This window comes from Quercus suber, unplaced genomic scaffold, assembly GCF_002906115.3.
Source record: "Quercus suber isolate HL8 unplaced genomic scaffold, Cork oak 2.0 scaffold_321, whole genome shotgun sequence".
NCBI classification, from domain to species: domain Eukaryota; kingdom Viridiplantae; phylum Streptophyta; class Magnoliopsida; order Fagales; family Fagaceae; genus Quercus; species Quercus suber.
In genome coordinates this window covers 130,787-154,183 of record NW_027069775.1, presented here as the reverse complement: position 1 = coordinate 154,183, position 23,397 = coordinate 130,787, and the positions used below count along the sequence as shown (strand labels likewise).

Here is a 23,397-nt window from a genome sequence, read left to right as displayed (position 1 = left end):
AGTCGGTCATCCGTGATGGGGCGGACTACGAAGAGGTATATCTGTCAGGTCCCAAAGACCAAGACGATCTGAGCGAGGAGAGTAGTCCGTCTTCATCCTCCCCATCCTCAACAAATGAGGATATGGAGATGATTAAAATAAAGGAGGGTTCCGCTGATGAAGAAGAGCAAATAGTTAGATCCGTCGTAGGAGTTGATGGACTTAGAGAGTTCATCATGCTTCTAGAGTGGACGGTGAATGCCTTTACATCCACCATTTAAGAACCTCATTTTAATACCCTTAGGGCCTGTTACCAAATCCCAGATTACATCCCCCTCCATCTGCCCTACAAGTTAGAAAAATGCTATTATGAAGGAGTGGATGGTGTCGGGGTGTATGAACAGATGCTCAAGGTAGGCCTCAGGTTCCCTTTAAGTTCCTTACATTGTGAACTCCTCAAATACCTAGGTTTATCCGTCAGCCAGATATCCCCTAACGCCTGGAAGGTCTTCATAGCAATGGAGGTCGTGTACGGAGCCATGTCAGACGGTAGAAAAAGGCTGACGATAAGGGAATTCCTTCACTGCTACCGTCTAGACGAGATAGATAAATCAAGGGGGATGTATAGTTTCGTTCCTAGGAGCCCCATCCTAAAAGTGATCTATGAAACCTCAGACTCAAATAGAGATTGGAAGAGCCGTTATTTTTTCATTGAGGGAGACGGTTGGATGTGTTATCCAGGGAAAACGAATTATATGCCCGTCGACACAATTTGGGGCATTTTAAACCCATCTGGTATGAATCCATCATATAGCAATTACTATGAGTTTATTTAATATTTATTGCATTTTTAACGTCCGTCTTCTTTGGCACAGTTCGACGGCGTCCACTAATCACTCTCGAGGAGTTCAGTTTCCTTGAGAAAATTTTTGCAAAGTCAAAACCAGAGGAACGGACTTAGGCTAAGCTCGTCAACCTCAACACCATCCATTGGTACTGTGACGGGCCCGAGCCAACTCCAGTGGCACTCAAGTACGAAGAGCGCACCCGTCATCGTAAGTCCGTTGTTCCTTCTTGATCTTTTTTTTGTTTTGGACACCCGTCTACCTCTTCAGAGATGGACGACGCTAAAAAGAGAGCGGCTATCAGACTACAAGCTACCAAAAACAAAGAAGCCTGAGCGGACGCTATGGGGACGGGCTTCAGCAAACAAACACTTAAAAGGAAACAGCCATCAAAGGGTGACCGTGCACCCAAACAGCCCAAGGTTTCCCTGGAGCCCGTCGTTGGCTTGATGGCTGGGGGGCCTAAGACGGTCACCCCTGTAAAGCATGGGGCTGGTAAGGGCCTAATGACAGGTCCGTTTGGTAGCCAGAAGAAACTACCCGTCCTACTCCTCGAGGATTCCAAGTACGCCCTTGAGAGGCTCTTGTCCATCATAACCACTGATGACTATGAGGACTTGGGAAACCACTCGGCGGAGGCGATGGGAGAGACGGCCCTTTTCAGTATTGCACAGGTAACTCATCCGTTGTCATATAGTCCGTCCTTTCCCCCTTCTCTTTTGCCTTTCATATTTAACTTATGTTTTCTTCCAGGCCATGATTATGATGAAAGACATGATGGGATGGTGGCTCAACCATGAGACGACCCTAGACCGTGTACGTGAGAAGGCCAAGGTGACGGAGGGCGAGTTGCTCGAGCTCAAGACCTGGAAGGTCGTCTAAGAGCAGAAACTAAAAATGGCTAAGACGGCTAATGATGAATGTATCAAGCTGACGGACCGTCTGAAGAAAGCTCTGGAGGAGAAGGACAAGGAGGTCCGTCAAGCTAAGGAGGTCGCGATACGCGAGTATCATGACTCTGACACCCTGATCATGGAACTGAGCCTTGCATACAACGACGGTTTTGACGATGCCATTTGTCAGGTGAAGACTTTGCATCCCGAGATGGACTTGTCAACCGTCTCTATTACTGCCCCCGAGCAAACATTCGTTCAACCCATCCAATCAGATGATACAGAAGTTCTCTTTAGCAAGAACCCTCCCATCTGTGAAGCTCCTGTTGACCAGACGGTCGTTGAAAGCGATCCTAAGGATGATCAGGCCTGTCATGGCGAGGAAAGAGATACGCCTGCTGAAAATCTGTAATAACTTAGTTTTTTTTTTTTTTTTTTTTTTTTAAGAAAAAAGTGTAGAAAAATTTCTGATTCACCGTCATGTTTTGGGGCTTTTGAACATTGCCCTTCTAGGGCTTTTCTTTATATATTTGCTAAACTCTGCAAGGTCGGTCGACCTTTATTTTATTCTTGTGAAATGCACCCGTCTTACTTTATTCGAGTATATTTTTGTTTTTCATGGATTTTGGATCTTAACACTTTTAGATAGATTCCGTCCAGTTTATGCGCTTCGTCCATTTCTTTTTTATACTATTGGGATGATCCGTCTAGTCTTGTGGACGTAGGTTTTATCCGTCCATTGTTTGGACTCAAATTTTCATCATCTTTGGATGATCCGTCCATCCTGTGGATTTTGTATATTTTTTGGACTTTTAGGGGTTATTATCCTCTTAGGATGATCCTTCCATCTTGTGAACTTATCCGTCCATTTTCTGGACTTCAAAAAGTCATCATCCTCTCAGGATGGTCTGTCCATCTTGTGGACTTAGCTTTTTATCCGTCCATTATCTGGACTTTAAGAGTCATCATACTTTAGGATGATCCGTCCATCTTGTGGACTTAGCTTTTTACCCGTCCATTCTTTGGACTTTAAGAGTCATCATCCTCTTAGGATGATCTGTCCATCTTGTGGACTTAGTTTTTTACTCGTCCATTCTTGGACTTTAAGAGTCCTCATCCTCTTAGGATGATCCGTCTATCTTGTGGACTTAGTTTTTTACCCGTCCATTCTTTGGACTTTAAGAGTCATCATCCTTTTAGGATGGTCCGTCCATCTCGTGGACTTAGCTTTTTATCCGTCCATTCTCTGGACTTTGTAGCTATCATCCTATTAGGACGATCCGTCCATCGTGTGGACTTAGTTTATATTCGTCCATTTTCTTAAGTAGACAACAAACATTGTCGAGTCTGAATATTCCTCTTATTAATTAAATGAAAACTATATGTTTGTAACAAGCCAAAAAATACCTGCCCCCTTGGGCTTAAAAAGGTACTTATAGAAAGAATCGTTTGAAGTAAAAACTAGGAAAACTAAATGATAAACTGGGAAATTGGGAAGTGTTGATGCTTTTCATATCTTCACACCGTCTCTACTGGTAGTATTTTCGAAGGTGCTCTGTGTTCCATGGGTGTTGTAGCTTCCGTCCGGCCATGGTTTCGAGGTGGTAGGTCCCCTTCCTCTGCCATGACGAGATCTTGTAGGGTCCTTCCCAGTTGGGGCCAAGCTTTCCTTGTGAAGGATCTTTAGTTGCCCCCATTACCTTCCATAGCACAAGATCTCCGATCTGAAAATCTCTGTGTCTGACATTAGAGTTGTAGTATTTTGCCATGAGGTTCTGGTATCGCGCCAACCTCTGCTCTGCTGTAGCCTTGACTTCGTCCACCAGGTCTAGCTAAAGCCATAAGGCCTCTTCGTTCTTATCCTCGTTGTAGTTCTCCACCCGATAGCTCGTAAGCCCTACCTCGTTGTGACTTCGACTTGCCCATTGGCCTGTGGATGAGCGGGTGACAAGTGGTGATTCCTAATACCTAGTTCCAAACAAAAGTCTTTAAACACATTGTTGTTGAATTGCTTTCCGTTGTCGGAGACGAGCACTCTGGGTATCTCGAACCTGCATATGATATTCCTCCATACAAAACTTCAGATGTTCCTCTTCGTGATAGTTGCCAGGGCTTTTGCCTCCACCCACTTAGTGAAATAGTCGATCCCAACTACTAGGAATTTTAGCTGCCTTGCTGCCGTCGGGAAGGGGCCCATGATGTCTAGTCCCCATTGGGCGAATGGCCAAGGGGCCGTCATAGGTGTCAGCTCCTCGGTTGGTTGCCTGATCAGGTTGCTGAACCTTTGACATTTGTCGCAAGTCTTGACGTAGGCTTATGTGTCCTTTTGCATTGTAGGCCAATAATACCCTGCTCGGATCAATTTGTGTGCTAAGGATCGTGCCCCTAAATGGTTTCCACAGATACCCTCGTGGACTTCTCTCATTACGTAGTCTACTTTCTCGTGGCCCAAACACCTTAGGTACAGTCTTGAGAATCCCCTTTTGTATAAGACATCATTGATCATTACAAACCGTGAGGCTTGGACTTTCAGTTTCCTGGCTGCGTCTCTTCCGTCTGGTAACGTGCCCGTCTTCAGGTATGCTATTAATGGCGTAGTCCAATTGTTTTCGAAATTCACCTTCTGCACTTTTGTTCCGTCGTCAATAATTGAGAAATTTTGGATAAACGACAATACCTGATCGGGGACTGTCATAAACTCTACAGAGGCTGCTTTTGTCCGACGCTCGGCACATTCGTTCTATTCCCTTGGGATTTGGACGAATGTGACTTTGAGGCTGCCGATCTGATTCTTGACTTCTTCCAGGTACTTCTTCATCCTTTCACTTCTGCACTCGTAGACGCCGTTAATCTGACTGGTTATTACTTAAGAATCGCAATGTACGACCATGTCCTCGGCACCTGCTGCCTTTGCGAGGTCTAATCCCGCCACCAATGCTTCATATTCGGCCTCGTTGTTAGTCGTTGGAAAGTCTAGCCAAATCATGCACTCGATTTTATCTTCGTCAAGGGTTTGAATTACCACACTGGCACCTCCAGCTTGCCTGTTTGAAGATCCGTCCATGTGGATGCTCCATTGTCTGAGGGCGTCTGCCCCCTTGTCTTCTGTTTGAGTGTACTCGGCAATAAAGTTTGCCATTGCTTGCACCTTTATTGCAGTTTGCGGTCGATAATATATGTCAAACTCGCTTAGCTCTATTGCCCACAGAGCCATTCTTCTAGCAGCTTCAGGGCTGCTCATTAATCTTTTCAGGGGTTGATCCGTCAAGACTATGATGGTATGGGCCTGGAAATACGATTTGAGTTGTCGGGCTGCAGTTACCAGCGCGAAGGCGAGCTTCTCCATCTGGGGGTACCTTTCTTCAGCCCCTCGGAATCCCCTACTTATGAAATAGACGGGTCGCTGAGTTCTTTCCTCTTCTCTTACTAAGGCCGCGCTTACCACTGCCCGCGAAACCGCTAGGTACAAATAGAGTTCTTCCCTTGGTTTAGACGGGCTGAGCAATGGTGGAAAGGCAAGGTATTTTTTCAGGTCTTCCAATGCCTGCTGACACTCGTCCGTCCACTTGAATGATTTCCTCAAAGTGCGGAAGAACGGTAGACATTTTTCCGTTGCTTTAGAGACGAACCTGTTCAAGGCCGCAATTTTGCCATTCAAGCTTTGCACATCTTTTACCGTCCTTAGCGGTTCTAGCTTCATGATAGCCCGTATCTTTTCTGGGTTGATCTCTATACCTCTTTGGGATACCATAAATCCAAGAATTTTCCCGTCTTTACTCCGAACACGCACTTGCTTGGATTCAGCTTCATGTTGTATGATTGAAGGGTGTCGAAAGTCTCCTGGAGGTCATTCAGGTGGTCATTTTCGCGCAGGCTCTTGACCAATATGTCATCAACATAGACTTGTACGTTCCTCCCAATCTAGTGCGCAAACATTTTGTTCATTAGTCTTTGGTACGTCGCCCCCGCGTTCTGAGTCCGAATGGCATCACCTTATAGCAAAAAAGTCATTGGCTGGTGACGAAAGACGTTTTCTCTTGATCAGCTTCCTTCATCTTGATCTGACTATAGCTTGAAAGGCATCCATAAAACTTAGGAGCTGGTGTCTGGCCGTTGAGTTGACCAGAGCATCTATCCGCGGGAGGGGGTAACTGTCCTTCAGGCATGCCTTGTTGAGGTCCGTGAAATCGACGCACATTCGCCACTTCCCGTTAGCCTTCTTAACCATGACTACATTCGCCAACCATTCTGGGTAATATACTTCCCGAATGAAATCTGCCTCAAGTAGTTTCATGACCTCTTCCGCTATCGCTCGGTCTATAGGGATTAGGTTCTTCTAAAAAAAAATTATTTGCTAAATCCACTATTGGAATAATTTTATATCCTACAATTACCTTTCTTACCAAATATTAGTGTGATCTATTCTTTCTTTCAAATATTATGGTAATTGGACATTAAAAGCTCACTAATCTATGAAAAAAAATTTAGAATTTTTTTTGGGTATTCTTCAACACAATAAAACAAAAAATTTGTGGTTGTTTGTCGTGCTATTTTTTTATGGAACTCAAGTTATATACAAAATTGGTGGCTATTTTTCATGGAACTCGAGTTATACGGCAATCTCTAGTTTCACAAACTCAAGTTTTAAAAAAGTGATAAATCCCTAATTATTTTCCAAAGAGTAATAAATCTCTACACATTTTGCTAAATAGTAGTACTTGGCTATTTTGACTTTAAAAAATGTATAGATCCATGTTTTTTTTTTTTTTTTTTGGAGTTTAACACATGCTAGCGCTTTGATTTGAGGTGGTTTTGCCTAAAGTTTTGAATTATTAAATTTTATTTTAAATTAGACTTAAGTATAATTTGTCCTTTAAAGTTTAGAGTTTTGTCCATTCAAAATTTTAAATTACATACATGATTTTTATTTTCATATGCTGCTATCATTCTTTTTCTTTTTTCTTTTTTGATACAAGATAGAATTCTACTTTAACCTAATCTATGTGTATATATGTGTGAAGCTTCCTCTTGAAAACTTGAATCTTAGCACTTGCCCACCCACCCCCCCCCTCCCACACTTTACAAACACTTATATTTATGGAATGACTATCATGCCAAGGATACGTGGGTATTCATTTCTATTAGTAGTTTGACCATCTAGTAGTATTCATGTTTAATAACTATTTAATGAAATTACTTGCTCTAAAATTTGCTGAATTTCATTGTAAAAGGTAGAAAAACAAATTATGAATGGTCAATTTACTAATAAAAATAAATAATATGGTCAATATAAAAACGGAATCAAATATGAAAGGTAAAATGAATTTGAAACACAGAGCTAAAATGTTATTGAGAATTTAGTAAAGTAGAAATAGTTGTAACTTGTAAGGTAATCTTATAGATTTTTATTATGATTATTTGTTTTCCTCTCGGACAATCCACTATAGTAAGGAATAACTTACATCCAATTAACTATTAAGCTTAAAGGAATGTATTTTCTGTTGTGTTTAGAAATTTGTTAGTTTTAGTATCAAATCAAAACCCTCATGCATACTCCCATCGATGGCTAGTTGTTTTGCAGGAAGAATTAATATATATATATATATATATATATATATTTTGGCTTTTGTGAGAGGGGAGTGAGAGACTAGGAAATGGGAGAAGACGCCTATTGGGCTACAAGCCCATTGAACAATTCAAGTTTTTAGAGTCTTGGCCTTACTCGCAACTCCAAGGTTGAAAAATACCCTTTCAACTCAAAGTAAAAAATATTTCACCGTATGTAGCACTTCTTTTATACCTACCTAAAATCTAGGTAATACAACTGCATACGGGTCTGAAGTTCTGGTTAAATAAGATCCAACTTTGACTCTATCCTAAGGACATTTGTTAGCATTTTTTAAATAGAAAACTAGCCAAGCAGCCATAAACTCCAATCAAACTTGAGAAAAGTAGATACCCATATTGTTTTGATATTCAATCCAGCTGTAACCTATTGGCTGCTTAATATATAAGCCAATGACGGTTGTCATTCCCAAGTCAATTTTGAAGTGTTCTTCTATCATTTTTTTTTTTTTTTTTTGCCGCGTGTTCTATCCGTCAACTCTATTTCCTGCTCTCCCCTATGATTGCTGCATTCATGTGAATTACGCTGAGAGATCAAATTTATTAATATATGTATACTATCTTTGAATTGTTTCAATTTTTTTTTTCTCAAATGAAAGTGATAGTTGTGACAAATTTTTAAAGAGCTATGACACGCGTTTACCATTGCTTCACGGAGGAGAACATGTGTTCCGTTCCTGTCAATGTTTCTTGTGTTGTTAGTTAAGCCTATGCTATCAATTTTAATTGGTCATCCAAGTTAAGGAGTATATATATATATATATGTTGGACTTTCTAATTTATAAACATATCTTCGGCAATTGGTATATGGCAATATAATTAATGCAAGTAGGAAGATGAACTTCGATGCAGGATCTTTACCAACAATCTGCCACTTTATTTATTTGTTTATAAACATATTTTGGCTTAAGAGTCTTGTTGGATAGTCACATAAGTAATTTTATACGGACAAAACTTGCTGTACAATTAATCATGTACTTCATGGACAGTTAATTAAACATGGAACTCACAATGAATTTGCAGATGGGCATCATATTATATATATAGAGATTTGACTTTGCCTATGCTACTCTTCCACTGCTTTTTCATGAACTTCATTAATGCATATATGTTTTTAAGTTTTTGTAATGCTTTAGGTGATACAATTGTTTCTCGAGATTACATTTAAGATAAAATATGCGTCAGATGATGTATCAAGCTAGCTAGAATTTAATAAGTTTCAGTTCTATAAGACTAACGTCGGGAAAAAAAAAAGAGAGGACAGTATCGCAATGAGAAATAAATAACTGCGTTCAATTAATTAGTTGATGGTAATTATTTATTTACACCATGACAGTACATTTCATACAACGCAGATACAAGCTGGATTGCACTGTCATTGGATATAGCACAGTCAACCATCACAGTGAGGTTATATATATAGCTGATGGCAATGAGCTGACACTCATTAGAATGCATGCAAGAACTGCATTCACGTAGCTAACGCAGACATTTGATACAATATATACAACACAGATATATAGAGATACAGATTAAGGCACTCTCAATATAATTCTTATAGGATGGAGCGCGTTCTGCCATCATTGTAAGGATAGGCAGTGAAAATGAGCTTACACTCCTTACAGGATGGAGGGCAAGGACGACATTCACGAAACTTGAACTCTTCGCAATATTCAGGAGGCTTTGGCGGTCCAACACTAATGATCGCCGGTACCTTTCCAATCTTCTTGAGATTCCTTACAACCAACACTGGTTCAACATCTCCTACAATAGTTAACATTCCCTTCTCTCCATCCACGGATTCTTCATCTATACCTGTTCGACCACAAAACGTACAACTGAATTGTTAGCAGAAAATTTATTTTTGGCCAATATATTTATTAGGCAAACATCAGCTATGTTCTTTACCTGTAAGCTTGGTAACAGCTTTCAGTACATCGGTCTTGCAAATCTGACAGTTAATGTTGACTTTTATCACGATTTTCTGTGGCATGAAATGAAAACAAATTAAGAAACTTGAATAAAAATGCACGCAGAAGCTAGTGATAAGGGAAAAAATAGTATTTACTCAAGTTGGAACGTAAGCTGACGGTATAGGCAAAGCTGACGGCTTAAGCTGACGGTTGTAGTTAAAGCCGTCAGCTTCCGTTAAGCTTCCATTAACTAATTGGCAGGGATTTGTTTAACGTGCAAAACGCACATAAAGGTTGACGCCACGAACAAGCTGACGACGGTAATGCTGAAGGGACTGGCATAAAGCCGATGACTCTGATATGAACTTTCCTTGGCCTCCATGCCTGGATATATAAGGAAATGCCTTGCAACCTAAGATTAGTGTTAGTCTCCTACATGGAAAGGATTCCGTAATATACGCTCGCAGAGATTCTTATAAGGAAAGGACTTCTAATCTAAGGAGGAGAGGTCAACCTTCTACTACTATAAAAACCTCAATACCCTCACAAATTAAAGTACACATAATTAAACTCTTTCTAGCACTCTAGAGTTGTAAGAAATTCTAACTTGACATTTGGAGGGTATTTAGCCGGCACTACATCGGTGCTCTCTGTTAGGTCTTCTCTTTTCTTTGTGTAGGTGATGTTTCGAGTGTGCGAGCATTGTGTGGCTCATTGGTGACATTTTAAGCATCATCAATTGGTGCCGTTTGTGGGGAACATTCATATTGTAGTTTCCTGGACAAGAGAGTTGCATGGTGCTCACTCGCTCGATGGCAACCACAAATGACGTTCGAGAAGAGAAACCACCCACAACCATCCTCGAGAGACAAGTCCAAACTCTCGTCGCTGCCGTGGAACGCCTCACCAAGCAAAACCACGACCTAGAAGAACAGCTGCGGTAGAAGAATGCAACACCGAACAACCAGAAGGATGATCAAGAGGGGACCAGCACCGAGAGAAGGAACCAGGAGGAACCCGAAGGTAGTAATGTTCCGAACCAACAAAAGCGACAGGAGACCAGCCGTCCCTTCGGTTTTGACACGGCCCCCTCTTACATGGTCGCAGAGATGCAATTGATGAAGGAAAGGATGGATCTTATGATGAACACCCGTAAAGGACAGGTGTTTAGCGACCTTGACGATTTGGTTCACCGAACCGATTCGCCATTCACTACCTCTGCCAACTCTTTCCCCCCACCACAGAAGTTCCGCATGCCGCAGATCGAGAGCTACGATGGAGCCAAGGACCCGCTTGATCACCTAGAGACCTTTAAGATCTTGATGCATCTTCAAGGAGTAGCGGACGAGATCATGTGCAGGGCCTTCCCTACGACGCTGAAGGGCCCTGCGAGAATTTGGTTCAGCCGGCTGACGCCTAACTCTATCATCACCTTTAAAGAGCTGAGCACCCAATTCACTTCGCACTTTATTGGAGGGCATCGATACAAGAAGTCTACTGCATGCCTGATGAGTATCAAACAATGGGAGGATGAAACGTTGAGATCTTACATAGCTCGCTTTAATAAGGAAGCGCTCTCGATCGACGAGACCGATGACAAAATACTCGTGGTAGCTTTTACGAATGGCCTAAGGAAGGGTAAGTTCTTATTTTCATTATATAAGAATGACCTGAAAACTATGTCAGACGTGCTTTACAAGGCCACAAAGTATATGTATGCCGAAGACGCTTTACTAGATTGCGAAGAAAAACCCAAGAAGAGAGAAAGGCAAGAGGATACCCGACAGGAAAAAGGGCGGAAGATGGCGAGGACTGGAGAGCGAAGGGATGACAGGTGCTCTAAGCCCCCTACGGGGAGATTCATAAACTTCACCCCACTAACCACCCCAATCGACCAAGTCCTTATGCAAATCAAGGACGAGGGGGCATTGACTTTCCTTGGAAAGCTGAAGGGAGAACCCAACAAGCGGTCCCGAGATAAATATTGTCGCTTCCACCGCGACTACAGACATGACACGACCAACTGTTATGATTTGAAACAGCAATTTGAAGCCCTCATTAGGCAAGGGAAGTTGCAGAAGTTCGTTAGCAAGCCCCTCGACGAGACAATAAGCGTCTGAGACAGCCTTTAGGAGACATAAGGATGATTGTAAGAGGCGCGGCTGCCAACGGCCTATTAAAAAGGGCTCGAAAGACTTATCTTAAAATGGTCCAGAACGTTTACCTCATTGGTGTCATTCCGAAGATGCTACGAGTTGACAATCCCCACATCGGCTTCTCGAAAGAAGATGCCCGACGCCTCTACCATCCGCATGACGATGTGCTTATCATTAGCATCCAGGTAGGGGACTATAACATGTACCGGGTCTTAGTCGACAACGGGAGCTCCGCGGATATTCTCTACTACCCTGCATTCCAACAGATGCGGATTAGCAGAGAGCAACTAACCCCAGCCAACACTCCACTCGTTGGGTTCGATGGAACTAAAGTGTACCCCTTAGGTGCGGTCACATTGTCGGTTACCATTGGAGATTACCCCCAACAAATCACTAGGGACGTTACGTTCCTTGTGGTTGATTGCTCCTTTGCCTACAATGCCATTATTGGAGGATCTACCTTTACCTCCTGGAAGGCCGTAGCTTCGACCTATCACCTGATGATTAAATTCCCCACTGAGTACGGAGTAGGAGAATTGCGAGGGGACTAGATAGCTGCATGCGAATGCTACATTGCAATGCTGGAGATGGACGACTATTTGCAAACCATGAGCATAGAAGAACAATGAACGGAGGCAGAACTAGTAGAGAGGCTCAAGGAGATATCCCTTGACAGCTCCAGGACGGACAGGACCACCAGGCTCAATACTCTCGTAAGCCCGACGATTCGCTCGACACTCGTAACTTTCCTTAAGGAAAATCAAGACATGTTCGCCTGGAGCCATGAGGACATGCCAGGAATTGACCCTTCAGTCATGGAGCATAGGTTGAATGTGTGGCCATCCTGTCCACCTGTTCGACAGAAGAAGTGAGTCTTCGCCTAAGAACGAGACCAAGCGATAGCAGAAAAAGTCAGAAAGCTACGAGAGGCAGGCTTCATTAGGGAGGTATACTATCCCGACTGGTTAGAAAATGTAGTGATGGTCAAGAAAGCCAACGGGAAATGGAGGATGTGCGTGGACTTCACCGACCTGAACAAAACCTGCCCTAAAGACAGCTATCTCCTCCTACGGGTCGACATTCTAGTAGACTTTACGGCCCAGCACAAGCTGTTAAGCTTCATGGACACTTTTTCTGGTTACAATTAAATTCGGATGCATGAAGTTGATCAGAGAAAACTTCGTTCGTAACGAGTCAAGGACTCTTCTGTTATAAGGTGATGCCATTCGGCTTAAAAAATGCGGGCGCGACATATCAGAGGCTTATGAATAAGATGTTTGCCCAGCAGATTGGGAGAAATGTCCAAGTCTACGTTGACGATATGCTGGTGAAAAGTCAAAGGGAGGAAGACCACTTGGAAGACCTCAAGGAAACATTTGACACTCTTCACTCTTACAACATGAAGCCCTTGCAGAGGTCAATGAGTAACCCTGAAGCTATTGGACGATTAGCATTATGGGCCATAGAGTTGAGCGAGTTCGACATCCAATATCGCCCACGAACCGCCATTAAAGGATAGATTGTCGCAGATTTCATAGCAGAATTCACCGATAGCGAGGATAGGGGGGCAGAGGAGTCTCTTCAATGGAGTATACATGTAGATGGATCATCCAACAGGCAAGCTGGGGGAGCCAACATCGTAATACTAACACCTGAAAGGGACACGGTCGAGTGCATGGTCCGCCTTGATTTCCCTACCACCAATAATGAAGCGGAGTACGAGGCTTTAATAGCGGGGCTTGATCTCGGCAAAGCTATAGGAGCCGCAAACATGATTATTTACTACGACTCTCAGGTCGTCACCAACCAGATAAACGAGGACTACGAGTGTCGAGGCGAAAGAATGAAGAGATATCTTGACCAAGCAAAAACGAGGGTAGACGAGCTAAAGGCCAAAATCATACAGATCCCTAGGGAAAAGAACAAGCAAGCCGACCGCTTAGCCAAAGCCGCCTCAGCCGAACATATGATCACCTTGAACAGTGTACTATCCTTTGTTTAGCTCTCTCCACTAATAGATTCCATCGATGTGTAGGAGATAGACTCCAAAATCAATTGGACTACACCGTTAGTCTCTTACTTGAAGAATGGTGCATTACCAGACGGAAAGGAGGCTGCAAGAAAGCTGAAGGTCCAAGCAGCGAGCTTCGTCTTAATAAGAGACGTCTTGTACAAAAGAGGTTTCTCCTGCCCATTCCTGAGATGATTAGGTCCTGAAGAAGCAGATTACGTCATGAGAGAGGTGCATGAAGGAATTTGCGAAAATCATTCAGGATCAAGATCACTAGTGCATAAGCTAGTACGAGCAGGGTACTTTTGGCCAACCATGCAGAGGATGCCGAGGCTTATGTGAAAACCTGCGACAAGTGTCAAAGGTTCAGCAATATTATTAAACAACCACCCGAAGAACTGACCCCAGTGACGGCTTTGTGGCCGTTCGCTGAATGGGGACTAGACATCATAGGGCCATTCCCTACGGCAATGCGATAGCTAAAGTTTCTAGTAGTAGGCATCGACTACTTTACAAAGTGGGTGGAAGCTGAAGCCTTGGCCACCATTACAGAGAAGAATGTATGGAGTTTCGTTTAGAGATGTATCATATGCAGGTTTGGCATCCCAAGAGTCTTAGTCTCGGACAATGGGAAGCAATTTGACAACGACTCCTTCTGGGACTTTTGCTCATAGTTGGGAATACGGAACCACTACTCCTCCCCCGCCCACCCTCAAGCTAACGGATAGGTCGAAGTTACGAACCGATCCTTGCTCAAGATTATCAAGACTCGGCTCGAAGGGGGCAAAGGGTATATGGCCTGAAGAGCTGCCAAGCATACTTTGGGCATACAGAACAACAGCGAGGACACCCACAGGAAAGACACCATTCTGGCTAACATATGGGAACGAAGCAGTCATCCCAACCGAAGTCGGACTCATAAGCTATGGGGTGTATAACCATGATGAGAGCAAAGAAGCTATACGTCTACAACTCGATCTAATAGATGAAGGTAGGGTGACAGCAGAACAAAGGCTTGCGAGGTACCAGGACTGCATGGCAAAGCACTACGATTCTCGGGTACGACACAGAAGCTTCCAAGTTGGGGACCTCGTCTTAAGGAAAGTCGTGGGCGCTGTAAGAGACCCGACCCAAGGAAAACACAGCCCAAATTGTGAAGGACCTTACCGAGTGACGGTGTGGCAGAGGAAGGGCACCTACCACCTGGAGACATTAGACGGACGAAAGCTGCCATATCCTTGGAATGCTGAACACTTACGAAATTACTACCAGTAGAAATGGCAACGTGAAGAACAACACCCCCCCCTTCATTTATAGTTTACCGTAGCAAATTTTAGTTATACTCCTCAAATTTATCATTTTAGTTTTTGCTACAATAAGCCCAAAGGGCGGACTTCCTTTTCTAGAAATACTTTTTTCTATAATGCATGGCAATAAGAGGAGTTTATTCAGAGCTACTGATTTCTTTTATTTACAAGTTCGTAAAAAGTAAACAACCTCAAATCCATAAGAAGCAGATAACTTCACTATCCAAAAACTACATAGAGATCTATAAATATCCCAAAGGGATAAAAAAAGTGTCAGCAATCAAAAGTTGACGAGATCAATAAATATCCCAAAGGGATAAAAAAGTGTCAGCAATCAAAAGGTGACGGGATCTATAAATTTCCCAAAGGGATGAAAAAGTCAGCCATCAAAAGCTGACAAGATCAATAAATATCCCAAAGGGATGAAAGTCAGCCACCAAAAGTTGACGGGATCCATAAATATCCCAAAGGGACAAAAGTCAGCCACCAAAAGCTAACTGGATCTATAAATATCCCAAGGGGATGAAAAGGTCAGCCATCAAAGTTGACGGGTTCATCAGAAGGTTAGCAAAATAACTAATAAAAGTAATAAACAAGTCCACCACTAATGAAGTAGACGTGGTCGTCAAAACAAACGAGGCTACAGGCTAACGAACTTCTTCAAGGTGGCCAAACATGCACTATATAAAAGGCAGAAAACGACGAAATTAACGTGCCTTACAATAAGATAAATTGTTTACAAATAGAAACCCAAAAATAAAGGGCTACTTAATGTTGTTTGCAAAATAAATGGAAAACACGAGACAAAGTCAAGCAGCAGGGGGATCAGCAGGGGCTCCGTCATCTTTCTTCTGAGGAGGAGGACTATCAACATTTATAGACACAACTGGAGTGAAATTAGCAGTAGGCTAGGTCAAAATGACGGCGCCATCATTTGCAAGGGAAGGCTTGACTTCAGGAGAGCCATCACCTTCACCAATAACAACGTCATTAGCTGGCGTCATTGGCTCTGGATCATTCATTGTAATTCTATAGAAGTCCAGCTCTGGGAAGGCTGACGCTACTTGTTTGAAGCAATCTTCGAACCCAGTGACGTAGAAATCAGCACAAGAATCAACGAATGACTGCGACGTCTTAAATGTTTGGACAATGTTAGTCCCAACCGTCTCCACCTGTTGGCGCAAAGCCGTCATCTCTTCCTGAAGTTTTTCTTTTTCACGCGACGCCTCTTCCAGCTTCTCCCTCGTCATCTTTAACTCACGGTTCAAATCTCGAAGGCCTTCCTTATATTGAACCTGCGCATTCATCAAATTAGTGTTATGCTTCCTAACTCAATTAAGAACGTACTCCTTGGCAAAACATCCATCTTGAAGCGCTTTAACATGCACCAAAGCCTGAAAAGGTGGTCGTCGTCAGTAAAAGCAAATCAGAGGCAGACAAAACCAACTTAACCAAAGGAAGAAAGGGACATACCCTACTGAGGTCAAAAAGAGCTGACGCCCTTAAGTCTTCCGTCCCTAGCTGATCGCAAGACGCTATATCTGTCGGCTTTATAAAGGATTCCACCTCCTCGACGGTATAGTCCTTATGAGTCAAAAGGCAACAGGGTCCCTCAACAACGGGACCAGTGGAAGTCATCACTCCTTTGCCTGCGCCCTGTTTTGGTTTAAGGGGTGACTTCTTCTTAAGGGGCACGTCCCCTGGGGTGACGGCAACCTTTTTAGAAGGACAATCGTCCTTCCAGTCAGGTTTTCTTTTTGTGACCTTGGCAATGGTCTTAGGGGCCGACGAGGATACCCCCTCCTTCTCCCTCGCTACCTTCTCCTCCTTCTTACGGGCTGCGGCAGCCCTCATCCTCTGCCTAACGGTCTCCATCTCTGCACAAAGTAACAAATGTGTATTAGCAAGGTAGATGGAATCAATAAATGACGTAATAAGTAGAGAGTTTCCCCACGTCGACGAGAAAATTCGTCTAACCTACGAGCTTCAACCGTCGACTTTGGACCACTGCAGTACAAATGAAGAGTGTTAAGGGTAATCAGATCCCTGCACTTTTGTTGCTTAAGTGGGATTTCAAGAACTCGACGGATGAACGCCTCCTGCTCGTCAGTTATATGTGGACGGTCGTATGCTGAAAAAGAAATAAAAAGCGGCAACATGAAAACACAAAACAATAGAAAATTAAAAGTTGACTGGTTTATAAAAAATAGAATATATATATATATAATAAACCGTCGGCACCAAACCTGATCCCTAACTATTCCCCAGGTATTATCAAAGCCCCGTGGCATAGTATCCCACTCTTCAAGACGGCATACCCAGTCCGACCCTTCGATAAAAAAGTATCTACTTTTCCAATTTCTGTTGGAATCTGGCATGTCAGATACAAGTCTTAAACCCTTATCCCTGAAGGAAAAATGATAAGTCCCTTTAGATGAAGCGATGTGATGGGGTCTATAACAGTAAAAGAACTCGTCAAGGGAAAGCTGATGGTTCCCACCGCTTAAGCGACACCACAAAATCTCTGCTTCGATAAAAGTCCTCCAAGAATTGGGCACAATCTGGCTGACGGATAATCTCATAAAGTCAACAAGCTGACGGTGCAAAGCCGTCAATGGGAGCCTCAATTCGACAGCAAGGATGGCGTCATACATACCAACATCCGCAGTCAAACCAGTATAACACTTTTCCTTTTTCCTAGGGAGACGGATTGTGATATGGTCCGGAATCTGGTAATGGGTGCGTAACTCCCTAAAAATCCTTTCACCCATTTTTGGTAAAAATTTGTTGACGGCCTAATCCTTGAGAAGGATGAAGGGATGGTTACCTCTAGGACTTACTAAAGCCTCTTCATAAGATTCCACGTCACCTTCATCCTCATCCTCTTCTCCGTCACCTTCCCCTTTGTCGTTTATCACTTCCTCCTCAACTCCCTCAACATAATTTTCCAGGTCATCGTCAGGAGACCGGGCTGATGTTTCCCTTTCAGAAGATCCCGAAAAACTGATAGACTCCTGACCTGAACCAAAGACCTCGTCATAGCTCGCTCCTTCACGGACTGACGACTGTTCACTCGACGTGTCACTTGACATTTGTCTACCTACAGGTGACAGATCTATTCTAAGTACCTAAATTGACGTTCTCACTAGGAACTTGTTCAATTAATGCAAAAATGCAGAGAAGGGAAGAAAAGAACTTACAGATGAAGCCTTTGAAGGACGACAACCTTAAAGTTGACAGCGTTAACAGTTCAACAAGCCAACAAGAGGATGGAAGCAAAAACGACGAGTGCTCTCTCCCAAATAATCAGCGAGATTGAAATACAGGAATGAGAAGGGGGTGAAAGACGGCTCGAGGAAAAAGAATAAATGATTTTCCTGCTCCCTGCGACCAAAAGGTGGTGAACCAGTAAAAATTAAAAAAAATTAAAAAAAAAAAAAAAAAACTTCAACTCCATAACCCGTCAGTTTAAAAACAACGGGAATATGGAGTAGGGGGCAGCTGATAAGGGAAAAAAAATAGTATTTACTCAAGTTGGGATGTAAGTTGACGGTATAGGCAAAACTGACGATTTAAGCTAACGGTTGTGGTTAAAGCCGTTAGCTTCCGTTAAGCTTCCATTAGCTAATTGGTAGGGATTTGACTAACGTGCAAAAAGCACATGAAGGTTGACGCCACGAAGAAGCTGACAACAGTAATGCTGAAGGGACTAGGATAAAGCTGACGACTCTGATATGAACTTGCCTTGGCCTCCACGCCTGGATATATAAGGAAATGCCTTGCATCCCACGATTGGTGTTAGTCTCATACAAGGAAAGGATTCCATAATATACGCTCACGGAGATTCCTATAAGGAAAGGACTTTTAGTCTAAGGAGGAGAGGTCAACCCTCTACTACTATAAAAACTCCAATACCCTCACAAATTAAAGTACGCATAATTAAATCCTCTCTAGCACTCTAGAGTTGTAAGAAGTTCTAACTTGACCTTCGGAGGGTATTTGGCTGGCACCACACCGGTGCTCTCTATTAGGTCTTCTCTTTTCTTTGTGCATATGACGTTTCGAGTGTGCAAGCATTTTGTGGCTCACTGGTGACATTTTAAGCATAATCAACTAGGAGCATTAATTACTTGACACATTACCTTCATGGTGGCAAAGCAAAAGCCTGAATTCAACTACTTTTATTTTTTTTCCCTCCCATGCATGTACGATTCTGAAAAAACCAATTTATAGGAAATACTCAATAGACACAATGCAAGTGTCCTCTTAATATTATGTAATCTGGGATACGAGTACAACGTCGAATATTGATCTCTCTTGTCATGTTTGATGTGGGCCTACCAGCTACCTTACATTATTTAATTAACATGGCAGTGTAATATTTCCTCAACTTGATCTCTATTGAGATGTGATGAAGATGTCAAGGCAGGTGGAAGGTCCATATGATTATATTCTAGGTCATGATAGGGAATATTTAATGTAAAAAAGATCCTTATAATTAATTAATTAGAAGAGAGTTCAAATTCTCGCCAAATCCAGGGTATGTACATATAGTACTGGAGTTACGCTAGTAAACTCTTCCCCAAGATATGAGCTTTAGAGACAAGAATATAACAAACGTAAGTGGAGAGAGATTGAGCAATATTTTATGTCCTTTTTAGAATCCTCAAGAGTAGTTAAACAAGCAACAAGATCTTAGCATCTTTAGTATTGAATGTGAAAGACCAGTATCCATAAACAAACATGGCACTTGTTTGTTTGAAGAATTCAATGTATTTTCTTTAATCTGAGCTGTTACTCAAAGCTTAGTTACTTTAAGAATTAAAATTTTAGGCGCTTGAATCTCTCTCTCTCTCTCTCTCTCTCTCTATCTCTCAACCACACCATCGTCCACCACGCCACGTTGCATCCACCATGCAACGCTGCTGACCTCCCACATGTTTCGGAGGACATATATGCTAAGAGTTTTTGGTATTCTGGACTCACACATTTGGATCTATCTCAATGAACCTCCCACTGGTTTTTTTTTTTTGGTTATCTAGCTTAAGTCCATTTTCCCTTTTAAGTTTCTCTTAGTCATTTTAACAACCATAAGTTCAAACCATTCAAGAAATTAAAAATATAAATATAATATCTACATCTGCAAGAAGATATAATATTTTTAGAAGTTAAAAATAACATAATCATTATAAGCCAATATGAAATTATATATAAAAATACATGATGACTTTCACATTTTGTTGTTTGAGAAGAATAGAAGCTAAAACTGAAATTTTGAATAAAGCTTATCAATTGGTTTGATTAAAAAAAAAAAAAAAAGAAGAAGAAAAAGAGGAGAAGAATACTCTATTACCTTTCAAGATTTTAAAGTAATTTTTGCTAGTTTCAAATAAGCTCAGCAATTTTTTTTTTTTTTGAGAAAAAATTATAAATTTTATGCAAAGAAAAGAAAGAATACAAAGCCAAAAGAATGGCCACAGAAAATTAGAGCAGAAAAAACATAACAGAAAAAACAGCAACAGATATATTTAGTAACAGATAGCAATATTTACTAGCAATAGATGCGGACAACAATATCAGCTTACAACAAAGAGCAATGGAACAACAATAAAGAGCAATATTAGCTTACACAAGATCAAAAATATATATTGAAGAATGAGAATTGAAAAAGTAAAACTTCTAATCAAGCCAATAGTCTGACATGTGAAGGAATTTCAACAGTAAAGAATAATAATAAATGAGTGAAAATATTAAAAGGTGAAAAGTAAGTTTGGAATGAACACTAAATGTGGACAAATGGGAGGCCAAATAATTTTTCTTGTGGAGACCAGTTCTTAGAAAAATGATTCAAATATGCAATTTTACCTACTCTAAATCATTTTTTAAAACTTTGGGGGGGGGGGGGGGGGGGGGGTGGGGGGGGGGGGGAGGAGATGTAGCTCCACCCCAGACTATAGCACCCAAACATACATTAAAAATGAGGGAATAAAAAGAAATTAAGTTTAAAATTTTATAATAAAGACTTCGTGAATGGATTGGTTGGTTCAGTTAAAAAATAAAACTAAAATAGGTTGCTATTCCTCCGTCTCATATCTTATTTTATCAAGTCTTATGGATCTGATAATGTTGGACTATGTAATTGTAAAAGCTTTTCTTTATTTATTTTTATTTTTTTGGATGTTTATGAGGAAATTTAAATTTATTATAGTTTTATGCAAGCTTGTCTTTGAATCGGTAAATTAATACTTTTAAAGAGGTGCAACATAATTGAAACAAAAATGATAAATGACAGCATCATCATGAGCATACATGGTTGGATGGTATTTGGTATTTAAATCAAAAAAATTATAATTAATTAAGGACGGTCAAATTTGGAAAAGTAAAGAAGTAAATAAATAGAGATGACCACCTTCTCAAAAAAAAAAAAAAAAAATTAAATAGAGATGACCAAAATCACACATCTAAATTCTCAAGGGCTATAAATGTGAGGACAAACCAGAAGCCTCCCTCAATTAATGGAGCAAAGTCAGGAACTTCTGGAGTTGAGGAAGCTTTGATGGTCCAACAGTACTAGGATAGTATCAACTACCTCTCAATCTTCCTTAATTACTTGATTTACAACGAACACGTACTTCGGCTCTCAACCAATAATTAAAGGAAGATCGACTTCAGTTCAAACCTGACTTGTTCTCATATATACCATGTAATATGTAAAGTCTTGTCTTCCAGTGGCAATTGAATTCCCTTTAGGAGAAATGAAAATTTATAAAATTTAGATTTGAATGTTCAACGTTTTAATTTACTTTTACAAAAGAAAAAAAAAATTAAAATTGGGATTCAGATGGTCAAAATCCTATTACAACCCCAAATGCATGTATATTTAATTTGACCAATAGTATTTCCCTATTGCCTCAAATTATTAAGATCATATCACAATTAAGGGTCCGTTTCCTTTCCCTTCCATTGTCAAAGAGACCACTGTAATACTTGAACAACATAATATCATTGAAAATTAGCACTAAATGTACACTACCTTAGCTATTTAATTAAGAAGAGAATGTCTTCAACCATATGTACCTAATTAGGCTGATAGGTTGAGATCATACCCTTTGCCAGACGCAACGCACACATAGGGAGAAGGAAAATAAAACATCTATCCAGCCTTGCATTTTTTGAAACAGTCAATTAATATTCATCTGCCCTCAGTCCATCTTGAGGGGGAGTATCAAAAGAAGAAGTCCAAGAAGTCCTCTAATCAAGCAGCATCTGTTGCTAAAGTATCAGTTGTAGCAGATAAGTTCATACACACAGAAAGCAGGGGAAGTCAACATTTAGAAGAACAGAGCAACACGACTTGTAGTTAGTTGATGTATATGACCTGTAGTTTTGTTTAGTTAATAGTGTATGCATGTATTACTCACGTGCAAGCTGATGTTAGTAATACCCGTGCCACATGTGCCAAGTGCTGTTAGTGATTAGATTTCTGTTAGTTCTCTCTTAGCTTGTATATATACAGATTAGTGCTTGTAATTCTTTTCATTCAATGAAATCATTTTTCCCAAATTAGTTTTCATATGGTATCAGAGCGCAAAACTTAGGGTTTTTTTTTTTCTTTTAACAGATTTGGGAACCTTCTTCTTTGTTTTTCTTCGAGAACTTTCTTCTTCACAAGCTTTGAAGCTCCTTCCATGGTTGCCACTGCTACAGCTACTGCTTCAGCCTCTGAAACTCAATCTTCCACACAGGATTCATCAAATGTGAATAATCCTTTATTCTTACACCATGGAGAAAATCCTGGTGCTGTTCTTGTTTCTCAACCTCTAATCAGTGGAGAAAACTACCCTGCTTGGGCTTGGTCTGTTAGGAAATCTCTTATTGCTAAGAATAAGCTTGGCTTCATAGATGGCTCTCTCACTTTGTCATCTCCAATTGTAGATTCTCCATCTGCAATCCAAGCCTGGATTCGTGCAGATAGTATGGTAGGGACTTGGATAATTAATTCAGTCTCTCTAAGACTTCAGGCTAGCATTGTCTATAGGGAAACTGCTTTGGAAATTTGGAATGATTTGAGGGACACTTTTTGTCACAAGAATGGACCAAAGATCTTCAATTTGCAGAAATAAATCTCAAAGCTTCATCAAGGTGAAGTTTCAATCACTGATTTCTTCACACAGTTGAAGGCTCTATGGGATCAGTTGCAAAGTCTTAGCCCTTTTCCCTTATGCACTTGTGGCAAATGTCAGTGCAATGTGAATCAAAGGCTCATAGCTCTCCAAGCCAAGGAATTAGTGATGAAATTTCTCATGGGACTCAATGATTCTTTTTCTCAAGTCAGAACTCAGATTCTACTCATGGATCCTTTGCCTTCTGTTAACAAGGTGCATTCTTTGTTGATTCAAGAAGAGATGCAAAGGAGTGTTAGCATGGGTACAAGGGTTGAATCTACTGCTTTGGCCACCAAGACTCAGAATTTCACTAATGGGGGTTCTAATGGCAAAGGCAAAGATAGACCGATGTGTAATCATTGTGGCAAGCTAGGCCATACCATTGACAAATGTTACAAGCTTCATAGTTTTCCACCAAGTTACAAAACCAAGAACAAGTCCATAGCTCATTTGGTTTCTTTTCCTACACCAGATCAACCTCACAATCATATGGCAATGACTCC

At 41.3% G+C, this 23,397-nt stretch overlaps 2 protein-coding genes across 2 annotated transcripts; one reads left to right on the top strand and one right to left on the bottom strand.

Moving 5' to 3' along the window:
* Positions 1–8,897: 8,897 nt before the first annotated feature.
* LOC112000080 (heavy metal-associated isoprenylated plant protein 2) lies at positions 8,898–10,114 on the bottom strand. The gene is made up of 3 exons (XM_065782931.1): positions 10,061–10,114; positions 9,251–9,326; positions 8,898–9,157 (listed from the first exon to the last, which is right to left on the bottom strand). The coding sequence occupies exons 1-3, from the start codon at positions 10,112–10,114 to the stop codon at positions 8,898–8,900; spliced, it is 390 nt and encodes a 129-aa protein (XP_065639003.1).
* A 238-nt stretch (positions 10,115–10,352) lies between these two features.
* Positions 10,353–11,375, top strand: LOC112000079 (uncharacterized). Its single transcript, XM_024032185.2, has one exon. It carries the CDS (start codon positions 10,353–10,355, stop codon positions 11,373–11,375), a length of 1,023 nt encoding a protein of 340 aa, XP_023887953.2.
* Positions 11,376–23,397: the final 12,022 nt, after the last annotated feature.